Source organism: Nannospalax galili, unplaced genomic scaffold (genome assembly GCF_000622305.1).
Source record: "Nannospalax galili isolate Female #2095 unplaced genomic scaffold, S.galili_v1.0 scaffold653, whole genome shotgun sequence".
Taxonomy (NCBI): domain Eukaryota; kingdom Metazoa; phylum Chordata; class Mammalia; order Rodentia; family Spalacidae; genus Nannospalax; species Nannospalax galili.
The window spans coordinates 900,829-914,086 of NW_008334077.1; the positions used below are offsets into that span (position 1 = coordinate 900,829).

The window sequence follows — 13,258 nt, forward strand, 5'->3', positions numbered from 1 at the left end:
AAAAAGGTTTGATTGCCTTTTTCTCTTCCTGGTAGGCATACACAAAAAAATTTAGGAAAAGTAAGCCAATACATGCCTTCCTATGAGTTACTTTAATTAGCTGATGAATTCCTTTCTTCCCTTGCTAGAGAAGAGGTGAGCATTTGGGAGAAGTAGTCCTGCAGCTTTGGAGTACTCTGGGCTTGGGCAGGCAAGGCAGGCACCAGGCCTGCCAGCAGTGCAGATGGCAGACAGGGTGTTCCACAAGTCGGAGGAAATTAGAAAAGCCAGGATGAAATAGCAAGCATTTCCTGCTGAATATGACAGCTGGCTTTGAAAAATGGTATCAAGTGCAGAACTCTTCACTATCTTTTTGATTGTTTTCTGATTATTGTGCTTATAAATTGACATTTTAGAAAGTGTTCTAGAGAGCATCATTTATGATCTGGATGAATCACAGATTAATTGGGAGGTCTACATAGGGACGCCTCTTTCCCCTGTTTTCATGGCATGAGTGAAATTACTGGTGTCAGATCAGAACCACTCTTCAGTTAAGAAATGAAAAATTCCTTGTATACTGTCTCCTGGTTCTCTGTATGTGTCCAGAGAAATTGATATGTATCTCATATTTTTCTCCATACTGATTGAATGAGTTTTAGACTGTGATAAAAATATTTTTATTTGAAAAACTGATTATACATACATTTCTCTGACATTCTTACAGTTTTCAGGGGGGAGAAATATGTGCATACCTGCTGAAAACTGTGAAGTTACTTTTAGTGTAGATATATCATCTTTTTACCGCCCCCCCCCCAAGATTTCTTTTTAAATGGCTCACAGTTAAATTTAAATTTCTATATTTAGGTAGGATTGTGTTTATATACCAACCACCAGTATCCAGGAAGTCCAGTGGGAAAGCTGACACATAGGGAGCTGAGAGTCTGTTTTGTAGTCTGGGTATTCAGAGAAAGTTTGAAACTTACTTAGCAAAATGACTTAAACACACAAGCAGATTTCCTTTAGCACAAATGTACTATTTAATTTCAAATAGTTAAGATAGCAGTGTGTCACTTTTTAAAGAGGAGTTCTCATGAATGTGTGTTGCAGTTAGCTCCTTTCAAAGAAAGGCACACAGAGGAACAGCTTTTATATGTAAATATGCTTATAATACTTGAGATTGAGGAGAGTTGGTTTGGTGCAATCAGCATGGTTTGATCAAATTTGGAAGATGTTACAGGCACATTTTTGGAGCATTTGCTCCAGCATCTTTATTTTTTTCAGATGGATGTATTTTATGTTCCTTCCAACTAATCAAAATAAGAAACTGAGTTTGCCTTAGCCAAAAAATAGAACTATCGTTTTTCACATTCTTTTATATTCCGGGTCATTTTCAAGTAAGATTATATTTCTAGGGCTTCTGAATTCCTGAAAACTCTTGACTTTATAGCTGTAAAGGACCAGATGAACATTTCAGGGGGAATCTAACTTTTCAGGCAGTGTGTTTTGTGTTGTGCTTCCCAGATACAGTTCACTTTTTGTGTGTGTGTAATTAGTGTGGAAAGAAATTAATGCCGTCCAGTATTATGATTTATGGACTGAGTTCTTTACCCACTGAAGACTTGCCAAAACTAAAAGTATTTTTTTTCCTTTGGATATTAGAAACAGCTACTGTTTTTGTTGATCTTTTAAAGTCCTGAATGGGCCTATTTCACATCATACCAGCATGAGAGCTCAGATTAATAATATACTTATTCAACTAGTGATACTGAGTGAAACCATGGCTCACATGGGTAGGAAGGATAAAATTTCATAAAATTATTTTCAGGTGCATTAATGTATTTCTGGAAGCTGTGTATAATTTTTCTTTTGCATGAAAGAAATCAAGGATTTCTGTTTATTGTATCCATTACAGGTGGGCTCATAAGTTAATTTAATTGCATTTTTTGATATCTTAAAACACAGGGAGTTTCACTTTTAAAAGCAATAATGTGATTGCTGGATTATTCCCCAAGGTCTTTAACTCTTAGTAGATTTATCTCTCTGGAGACATCATGATTGTACTATATGTAATTTATATTATGGAGAAAATTTCCTGAATTTCCTTTGTTGTTAGTTACAGCAAGCTGCTGAAGTTTCCCAGCTGCGGGGAGCAAGGGTAATCTCTGCTGAAGATCTTCTGTTTTTGATGCGAAAAGATAAGGTAATATACAACCATTTCATGCTGTTAAATACCAGGTGGGTTGCTTAATTGAACTTGTGTAAGGAAGCTACAAGCCCTTAGGATAGTGCTCAAATTAGGATCAGAACTATTGGACCAATGTTTAGCTTTCATGATTTACACAACAAAACTTCAAGACTTTTTTCTTTTTCACGGGAACAGCACTTGTGCAAAAACTGTACTGCAGTGACTCTTCAGTTGTCCTTATTTCACTTGGACACTTTTGTGGCTCTGTCCTATTCACTAGCTACCAGCTCTGGGCTTTGTTCTTATAAGTGGGACAGAACAGAGCAGCACTTTCTTTTTCTTCCCGTTTTGTACCTACCTTAACACTAATAGGATTCAGATTTTCATAGAATAATTTTAATTTGAAATACAAAGTTTATTCTCTGGCACTGGACTAGAGAAATAAACAGACTAAGGCAAATATTTCAAAAGTATAATACTATGATTTCTACTTTTATCAAATATGCTTGAACTCTTGGTATTAAGATATTCAGGCTGATATTTGTATGCCTATTTCTGTCATAACTTTATATGAGTAGCTAATTGAATATGTTCAGTGCTACTTTACCTGTTATAATTAGCTTCTCACTAATATGAAGAATATGTAAAGGAAAAGAAATGAAGTTTAGAGTTTGTTATCGGAAATTATGTGATTTACTTGAAGTATTTTATAGAATTTCAAGGTTGAATGGTAGGGTGAAGAAGCAGAGTTGTTGAAATGAAAGGATGTGCCTAAGGTGAGGCACATGTGTTCCTACATAGAGTGTACCAAATGACAAGAAAACTAACCAGGATGCTGGCTCGGTAGTCAGACACAAAGGATCTTTGCTCTGGTGGCTCTGGACGCGAACTGGAAGATGTCGATAGAGAGAGTGACAAGTGAGGCTGCAAGATTTGGTAACTTGTTCTATATTTGGAGGATTCTTGAGAGAAATAAGCCTCAGGTCCCATGTACCCATGGTGCTGAGGAAGGAGTCCTGAATTCTGCTGTTACAAAAAATGTAGCCCGTACCAAAGGTTCTTTGTGGGAGCAACTGGGAAACAGCAGCATCGATTGGCTCTTTGCACCACTTCTCGCCAGTGTTTCTTTTCCACTGATAAAGATCAGCACAGGCACTGTCCACACTGACTTCTTCCCCCTGTGGGGAAGCAAAAGGTTTAAACAGTTTGTATCCTACAGAACTCCAGGAACATGCACCATTTGACAATGCTTATCTGCTGTCCAGAAGGACTCCTAACCAGAATCTTTTTACCAATCAGCAGCATACTTGTGACAAAACAGTTGCCAGTTTTCTTATTTCTCTTAAATAATAATTTCATTTATATGATGAAATATTCCCAAAAGAATTTAAAAGTGCTTGCGTAGGTAAAAATATTAAACAAAATGGAACCAAAAGAGTGAATTGAATCAGGCAAAGAGAAAAAGGTGGTGCAAGATCTGTTGGGAGCTTTGTGATTTCTCTCTTGATGTTTCTGGTTCTGTGTCAAGCATTTTTATAGTCTCTGCTGTGTCTTTTGTGTTCACGAAGTTGTCTCCCCTACTCTCTCATCAAATCCTCACAATAGCATTTTAGTAATTACTTACTTTTCAAATGAGAACATGAGATTCAGAGGTTCTATTCTACTTCTGGCCCTCGTTGTCCCTGTATTTAAGAAGAGATTAATGATATTTTTTCTGTGTTTCAGGGCTAGTGAAATATCAGATGATATGCGTGTCCAGAGCTTTGTGTAATGCAGTGTTTGCATTAGTATTAGAAATCTTGAGGCTGAAGCTCAGGAACTAGAGACAATACATTCTAAATGTCGGCACAGAGCAAGCTGTAGGCAATACAGTCATACACATAAAATAAAAATGAGCCAGTGATAGTCATTGTGACATCTACAGAAGGCATCGCTGAGGATTGTCACTCACCAGCTTTGAGTTTCTCAGGGGCATATTTCTCAGGTTACAGAATACCTTCCATAAATATCCCATGCAAAGGTTCTCAAGTCAGGCCTGGTGGTGCATGCCTGTAATCTCAGCACCAGGGAGGCTGAGACCAAAATATCTCAGATTCAAGGCCAGCCTGGGTGACATCACAAGGCCTTATCTAAAAGAAATATATAAATAAAAATTTTAAAGGAATAGTTTTAAGCCCCTTGTCTAGATGTTTATAAATCTATTTTAAATAAATTTTTGTCTTAAAGTGTATAGGAAATTCCAAAGTTCTAGTTACTAGCTTACTAAAGGCAATGTGGTATTTATTGAAATCATCAAAAGCAATTTAAAATGCTTTCTAAAATACACAAAAAGTATCATTATGATTCTGGAATGTCTGGAGGGATGCTAGGGGGAAAAATGCCTTAAAAATACTTAGGTTTGGAGTTGAAGAGATGGCTCAGCAGTTAAGAGCACTGGCTGCTCTTGCAGAGGACCCTGGTTCGATTCCCAGCACGCACATGGTGGCTAACAACTGTCTGTTAACTCCAGTCCCAGGGGATCGAATACCTTCTTTTGACCTCTGCAGCATTGCATGACATGGATGCACCTACCTCCATGCAGGCAATACACTCATACACACAAAAAAATAATAAAAATTTTAAAATACTTAGGTTTTGGCCGTTATGATGAAGTGGATGACAGTGCTTCCACTTCATACTATTATGCCAGTGATTGCTTCTTCCCCACCGTGACCGGGAGGTCCTAGTCTACTAAATTTAGTTCTCAAAGTGATCTTTTATTGGCAAAGAAAATCTGTATAAATGTTCTTCTTTTATATTTTGATAGAAAAAACTTAGAAGACTTCTAAAATACATGTTTATTCGAGACTACAAATCAAAGATCATCAAAGGCATCGACGAGGATGATCTTCTAGAAGGTAACCCAAAGAAAGCACTGAACTAAAAATGACAGCTTTTGACAGACACATGTACTCGAAATGAAACTGACTCACACAAATGTGTATTCATTTTTCATATAAAGTATGAGATGTGGTGTAGCTGCTTCATTCAGATCTCTTGTTCCTGTGCAATTTAAAACCTCACATAAACTGTAACATAAAGTAGAAAACTTTATCTGATCTGCTCAGTTCCTTCTTTTAGAATATTTAGGGAAATGTTAAGGTTGCAAAGCTAAATAGTGCTAAGCTGAATATGAGTACTACAGAATGCTTACAGAATCAAAATGAATCTCTAAATTTATTGAGAAATGTTTTTAGAAACAACTCACTTTTTCCAGGAAAGCTGGGGGCTACAGGGAGACCCTGTCTCAAAAAAGACCAAAAAAAAAAGAAAGAAAGAAATAACTCACTTTTATTGTTGACAGCCATTATATTGACATCCATTGCTAATATGTTGATAAACTACTAGATTAAGGAGAATTTTAAAACCTAAAATAAACAAACTATGAAAGAAAGGTAGTTGTTTTATTTATTATCCTCTGAAAAAGGAAAAGGCCTTGCCAAAAATTTAAAAAATAAAATAAAATGCTTGTAGGGGCTGAGGAGACAGCTCAAGCTCAGTTGGTAAAGTGCTTGCCATTAAGTGTGGGGACCTGAGTTTGTTTCCCCGAACCCACATTTATAAGAGTGAGGAAGGATTGTAATCCCAGAGCTGGGGAGGCAGAGGCAGGCAGATACTGGAGCTCACTAGCCCACCAGCCTTACCTACTATGAGCTCCAAGCCACTGAGAGAACACATCTCTAAAACCAAGGTGAACAGCACCTGAGGGATGACACTCAAGGACACCCAAGGTTGTCCTTTGTGCTTCACACACACACACACACACACACACACACACACACACACACACACACACAAAGAAAAAATACTTCTGACGAAATATATTGTACACTAACATCTTTTTGATATTTTGTTAATTCCCATAGAATTTAACTCCTGGAAAATAGGGGAAAATCTTATTCATTTGTTCTTTGCTTTGCTTTTGTTTATCTTGCAATTCTGGGTGCTAGCCCCAGGCTTTGTGGAATGCTAGGCAAGTACCTTACACTAAGCTATTCTCAGCCTTAGAAGATGAATTTACATATTTCCTTTTATGGAATTCATGAAGAATATTGATGGGAGGCAAAACAGACCCATATTCCAATCAAACCCAGCTTTCTATGTGGGTGACCTAGAGGGTCAGTTTTCTCATTTCTAAGAGGGAAATTGTACCACCTGCCACGTGGAGTCTGTGATGTATTATAATCATTTGATACATGCCTGCCACTTAGTAAGTTATGGCAGTTATAGCATGTTTTGAGTATCAAGAAGCTCAGAGTAATACCCATACTCTTGGGTTGTGCTAACAGCCATCATGATAGTTTGATTCCCTGTCTTTGTTTGAGATATTCCACCTACATCTTAATTTACAAAATCTAACTCTGTCTCTTATAAACAGTACACTGCATAGTTAACATAATTTACAAGAAAAGTATTCCAGCAAAGCACATCTAATTCTGGGGTGCACTTTCTAGAGTGGTTTGAATAGCTATGTGAGAAGCTTGGCAGACTCTGTCGTCAGGGAAATACGTCTAACTAATAAAAGATGATTTTAAAAGCCACTGAGAAATTAGGTATTCAATAAAATCTATGACATTTTGTTAAGAATAGCAAGAATCCATTGTGTTGGAGCCATGACCTGCTCTCTTCCTTCCCCCATCACTCACCACCCTCTACTCTGTCACACAGCTTTGTATGAGCGGAGCTCTACCTTAAGGATGAGGGAGGAACACCAGGCTCCCCATTATCCATCTCCCAATCTAGAGCAAGGAGAGCACGACCACAGCATCCCTCATCCCCAGAGGCTCTGTTCTAAGCAGGCACAGCTGAGGTGGCTGGGCCTCTCTGCTTCCCTCATCCTTTACTCACACAGAAGCCTGAGAACACTGGATCCTGGTTGCTGGCACCCTAGCTTCCTCATAGGAAGCAGCTTACAGACTTCCAGATAAACTCAGGGGATCAGAAGAAACCACGCCTTCCCAGCTTCCTATAATTAGATCCAGTACCTCACAGATGTTACTTGGCGTTCTCACCCTGGGTCTAATGTAGTGCCGAGGTCAGCTTAGGCAGAGGAAGGCCTTAAGAACTGAGAGCTCTACCACTCTCTCCTAAGGAAGTTTCTTGCCATAGTGCATGTGGAAGCTCAAAGTAAAGACCTTATTTTTTTTTTAAAGCAAAATCTTACCAATGAGCTTTGAAGCACACACTGGTAACCCCATTACATCCTTTGCAACAAGCAGAGGAGTGTGCCAGCTGGATATTTGACAGAGGAAAAACAGCCAAGAAGAGCACAACCTAAGGATGACAATGCTTTGATGCTTCAAAGGAGATCAATATTATTTCTACCAATACATGAAATAATTAATGCCTGAGTATTAAAAAAAAAAAAAAGGAGTAGCACAGCCAGTGTGTAAGTACTGGTCTCTAGTAGCTGTGTATCACACAACTCATAAAGTTAGAAACTCAAGCCACAGTCATCACTGGTGGTGGAGAATGCACGTTCAAGTCTGCACCATTTGAGGACCAACAGACAGCAGAGACTACACACTAGGAGGAGAGAGATTCCAGTAGCCTATTCTAGTTAGCACTGAAGAAGGATCCAAACAGGGCAACAAGCCCACAAAAAGAAGGAAATTCTTATCTAGAGTCCCTACAATATCCATTTTCAAGAAGACATTAGACATGTAAAAGCACAATAGATAGGAGCTATAGAAGAGAGAAACCAAAGTAGGCAACAAAAATTACCTGTTAGTTCCATATATTGGATTTTTCACACTAAAACTTCAAAGTATCTATTTTAAGTATGCTGAAATAAATAAAGGAAATCATGTCCAAAGACAAAGGAAGCTGTGATGACCTTGTTGCACAAAACACTCTTGAATTTAAAGGTACATTGAGGGCTGAGGAGATGGCTCAGCAAGTGAAGGCACTTGCTGTCAAGCCTGGCAGCCTGAGTTCTATCCCCAGAACCCACATGATGGAAGGAGAAAACCACATCCTCACATAAGTACCATGGCATGAGCTTGCCCTATCCCACAATAAACAAACAAACAAACAAACAAACAAATAAATAATTTTAAGAGTACAATGAACAAAATGAAAAGTAGCCGAACATAAAGATTTGAACTGGCAAAAGCAAGAATCAGTGAACTTACAGACATCACTAAAGACTGTGCAAGCTAAGAAACATAAAAAATTATGAAGAAAAATGAACTGAACTTCAGAGAAATGTAGGCACACTTAGTATTTATATGTTAATATATTTCTAGTGTATTTATTATATTTAATAATGTGTCAGAAGGAAGCAAGGATGGATCAGAAAATGATATCCAAAACATAATGACTGCAAACTTGTCAGATTTGATAAAATTATTAGACCCATGTCCATGTAACTCAGCAAGCTCCAATAAGATGAACTCAGGAAATGTCCACTGAGGCACACTGTAGTAAAGACAACGTGACAGTCTTGAAAATGGAATCTCTGGGAAGTAGTTACGTCCTTGGAACTCTCATGGAGGGTCTGTGTACTTCAAAGACAGCCAACTATAAAACCCAGTAGATTTGGACTGGAAAGATGGCTCAGTATGTAAGAGCTCTTGTAGAGGACCTGAGTTCAGTTTCCAGCATCCCTATTAAAGGGGCTCCCAACCACTTGTAACTCCAGTTTCAGAGGATCTAACACCTCTGGACTCCATGAGAATCTGCACTCACGTGTACATCCCTACACACAGACACATGTATAGCAGATAGCAACATACATACTAGTGAGAGATTAGATACTTTCTTCCCTGGAATCAAGAATAAGACAAGGATACCCACTCATTCCACTTAGTTTATATTGTACAAATTAATGATGCTTAGGCAGGAAAGGAAATGCAGGGCATCCAGATTGGAAAGGAAAAAGTAAAACTGTATTTGTATTTGACATCATCTTATACAGAAAAAAATCTTAATCCACTAAAAGCCATCACAACTAACAGACAAATTTAAGTTTTCTGGATACAAGATAAATATATATATGCAAGTGGATACACTTTCTATATACTCAGAATGGACAATCCAAAATGAGGCTAAGAAAGCAATTCTATCAAAATGCTATTCACAACAGCATCAAAAAGAATAAGATATTTTGGAATAAATTTTACCAGTGACCCACAAGATTTCTACTCAAAAGCTATAAATCATTGTTGGCAGAGAGGAGACCTAGAGAACAATTCAAGGTAAACTGTGTTCAAGGATTGGAATTCTTAGTATTGTTTAGGGGATAGAAGTCCCTAAAGTCATCTATAGATTGTGCCTGCTTTATGTTGAATGAGCAGAGTGACTTTATCATTCATATGGAAATATCAGGTGCTAAAAAGGAAAAGATCCCTTTTCTAGACTATTCAGGACCCAGAATAATCTAAACCATCTTAATAAATAACAAAGTTGGAGGACTCAAACTTACTGATTTCAGAACTTACTATAAATACATTATTATCCAAGAATGGTATGATTGGCAAAAGGATAGACCCTCATCCATGAAATGAACAGAATTGAGAGTCCACAGCCAAGTCTAAGAGGAGAGGATCAGTCGATTTTCTTTGACAGGGTTTCAGAACAATTTAATAGGGAAAGAGAAGTTCTTTTTTTAAAAAATGGTGCTGAGATGACTCAGCTGTGAGGAGCACATACTGCTTTATCAGAGGACCCAAGTTCAGATCCTAGCACCCCCATCAGGTGGCTCACAAATGCCTATAACTTCAGCATCAGGGATCTAGTGCCCTTCTGGCCACCATGAACACCTGCACCCACCCACACATGCACACAAATAAATAAAATCTGAAAGAAGAAAAAAAAAAAAAACAAGCAAACAAATGGTACCAGTACAAATGGTACATCTAGAGATCTATATAGAAAAGTAAGACTTTGATCACTTCATAGCACAATATGCAAAACTTTCACTCAGTAGAAATCACTGAGCACTCATAAGAGCTCAAAAGACAAAATTCTTGAACGAAGTACAGCAGCAAATGTTGGTGACAAGCCACATCAAAATCACAAACAGCAAAAAAATATTAAATTCAAATTTTTACAAATTTAAAGCTTTTGTACAATTCTAAGAACATAGCAATATGAAAAGACACAGAATTGGAAAAAAATTATGTCGTATTTTTAAGGCATTACTGTAGATAGAATGTATAAAGAACTGTTCAATTCCATAATAAAGACAAATAATGTGATGTAAAAATGAACAGAAGATCTGAGAGATTTCTGCAAAGCAGTAAACCAATAGCTGATCGACCCTGGAGAAGATGGTCAGTACTAACCATCATGGAAATGCAGATTGGAACCAAAGCAGTATACTCCTTAACCCCCACCTGGGTGACACTGACTAAAATGGCAGATGATAGCAAATGCAGCTGCAGCTATAGAGCGGTCCAGCCTTCTTATATGGTTTGTAGGGCTGTAAAGTGGTACAGGCACTTCAGATAACATTCTGGAATCTTCTCAAGAAGATAACAGATAAAGCAGCAATTCAGCTCCCAGTGAAGATGAATGCGATGTCCACATAAAAATTTGCGCATGAATATGAAAAACAGCATTATTCACATTAGTACAAAACTAGAAACAACTCGAATGTCTGTCAATATATGAAGACATAAATTTAGAATGTTAATGCAAAGGAATATCTTTGAACAATAAAATGGAATTGAATACCAGCATGCTCAAATGTGGATGGGCCTTGAAAGCCAGAAGTGGAAGAAGGCCACCAGAGGCTGCACATGTCATTTGAAGAAGGGTCTACAGTTGAAGAGCCATAGATAAAGGAAGATGTGGACTAGCTTTTACCTGGAGCTAGGAACAGAAAGCGTTGCACTGGACTTTCATCTAAAACAGGAAAACAGCTCTTGGCATTAAAAAAGGAAACATCTTATTAACATTGACTACCCAAACTAATAAAAGTAGGAGTAACTGTAACGAGAGGACATTTTAACTGAAGAATACTAAACCTCCCAGTTGGTCCAAAATAAATAAGCAAAATTAATGCTGCATTAGGTGTAATTCCAATAAAGTTTTCTTGGAATTGTAAGAAAATATCCTAGCATCTCTATGGGACAGTTGGTGTCCACATGTGGTTTGGGAACTCTGCAATAGAAGAGTGAGAGTGTCTGAGCCCGGGGTTATTGAGGACTCTACACAGATGTCTGTGACACACCAGTAAGTCCCAGAACACAGTCTAAGACAGAAATCAGAGGTACAGCAAAGGGAAAACACTTAGTGATTATGGTATTGTACATGTATTTGAAAGATGACAGAAGTGAACCTGCAACATTTACCATATACAAAGTAAATTCTAGACGGAGTAAAGATGAAAAACAAAATGCAGTAAATCCAAAAAGAAAATTTGACACTTGGCATTTTGTAGTCTGTAGAATCGTAGAGCAAAGTTCTATAACAGAAGTTATAGAACTTGAAAACAGAAACACTTTAGATTACTTTATTGCAAAAGATGCTCTTAAAATTAACAGGCAAAGGAAAAATATTTTTATTTTAATGACGAAAGACAGAATGAAAGAGTCCTTCTCATTGACAAGAAAAAAACAATCCAGTTAAATAGGCAAAAGAAAAAATAGGCAGTAAAAAGGAAGGCTTATTCAGATAACCGACAGTCAGGCATGGTAGTGTACACCTTTAAGCCCAGCACTGGGGAGGCAGAAGCAGGCGGATGGCTATATAATGAGCTCCAAGCCAGCTGGGGCTAGAAGATCCTCTTTTTTTTATTTATTAAAAAAAAAAAAAAGCTGAATGACAGACATGAGAAAATGATTCAATTCCTTGTTAATTAGGGGGATTAAATCTCAATGAGTGTTTCATTTTATACTCAGACATTTCCTCTGTAGAGGAAATGCTGTGCCAAATGTGAAAGAGCAACGAAATAGGAAACAATTATAGATGATCTTTTCTAAACTTCAGGTTTTATAGTTTCTTCCACTCTCAGGCATCTGTGCTGTGGGAACAAAGCGGAGCATGGGCTATCTATATTGTAACACTTTCCCCAGTGGGAAAATGAAACTAAGTGCCTATAAACAGGATGGATGGAAAAGCATGGTCCATATAGAATGTAGCGCGTAAAGGATTATGCAGGCCTTACAAGAGACTTAGGCAGTATCAGGAATGCTCTCAAGCTTTCTCCTCCACTAAGAAACATAGACTGAAGAGAGAAAATGAAAACAGAGGCTACACACACCCATCTCTAAAAAGGAAGAGGTAGTGAAGCACCCACATCAAGGCATGTTTACGGGCTACACGGGCCGTTGCCACACGAAAGATGGCTAATGAGAGTCATGTCTGAGGGTAGCTGATAGCACAGAGAGACCAGGAAAGGGGAGGAGGTTCAAGGAAGAAGCAGGTCATGTGGTATTGGAGGCTGGCTGTGTGTCTTTTCTTTTTCCCCTTGGTGTTAGGGATTGAGCCCAGGACTTTACACATGCTACATAGGCACTCTACCACCAAGCACCTCCCTAACCCTTGTTTTGATTCCATTATACGTATGCACTAAAACATTAAAACTTTCATTTAAAAATAAAATGGTAAAAGTGACAAGAAAATAACACATTTTCCTCTTTCTATAGGTACGAAAGCACTTCTGTTTTTTTATAAATCTTCGGTCTTACTGTAAATTGTCAAATTTTGAAAGAAATGTATCAAATATCTTACAATGTTTATACTTTTAATAAGTTTCCTTTTGTGGTGTTTATTTTTCTGTTGTCTTGACTGCATAAAAATATATGTCTGTTAGCCTTCCTTTCAGCCTTAGTATTCTGTCCTGTCTTATATAGTGCTTTTGGTCATGAACTAGATTTTCTGACATTAATGGTTATTGATTCTGCTTTGCTCATGTGTACCTGGTAAATCCCTGCTTACCTTCTTTCCTGGCTTTGTTCTACTCCAATTATAAGTACCATGCACCAGTATTCTTTGCCAAAATCCGAGAGCTCCCTCCTTACGGGATCTCAGTCAGCCCTTTACACTTACTGTGGTAGTAATTATTTTATTCTGTCGGTTTAATTTGTGATGTCGATAAGTGACTTC

At 37.8% G+C, this 13,258-nt stretch overlaps 1 protein-coding gene across 2 annotated transcripts in view; it reads left to right on the top strand.

Moving 5' to 3' along the window:
• The window catches only part of Supt3h (SPT3 homolog, SAGA and STAGA complex component), a 459,651-nt gene that overhangs the window by 323,291 nt on the left and 123,102 nt on the right, over positions 1-13,258 (top strand). For both annotated transcript variants that reach the window (XM_029561584.1, XM_008829029.3), the window contains exons 4-5: positions 2,093-2,179; positions 4,971-5,061. In XM_029561584.1, coding sequence (XP_029417444.1) covers positions 2,093-2,179; positions 4,971-5,061 — 178 coding nt within the window. The remainder of the gene's footprint in view (positions 1-2,092; positions 2,180-4,970; positions 5,062-13,258) is intronic.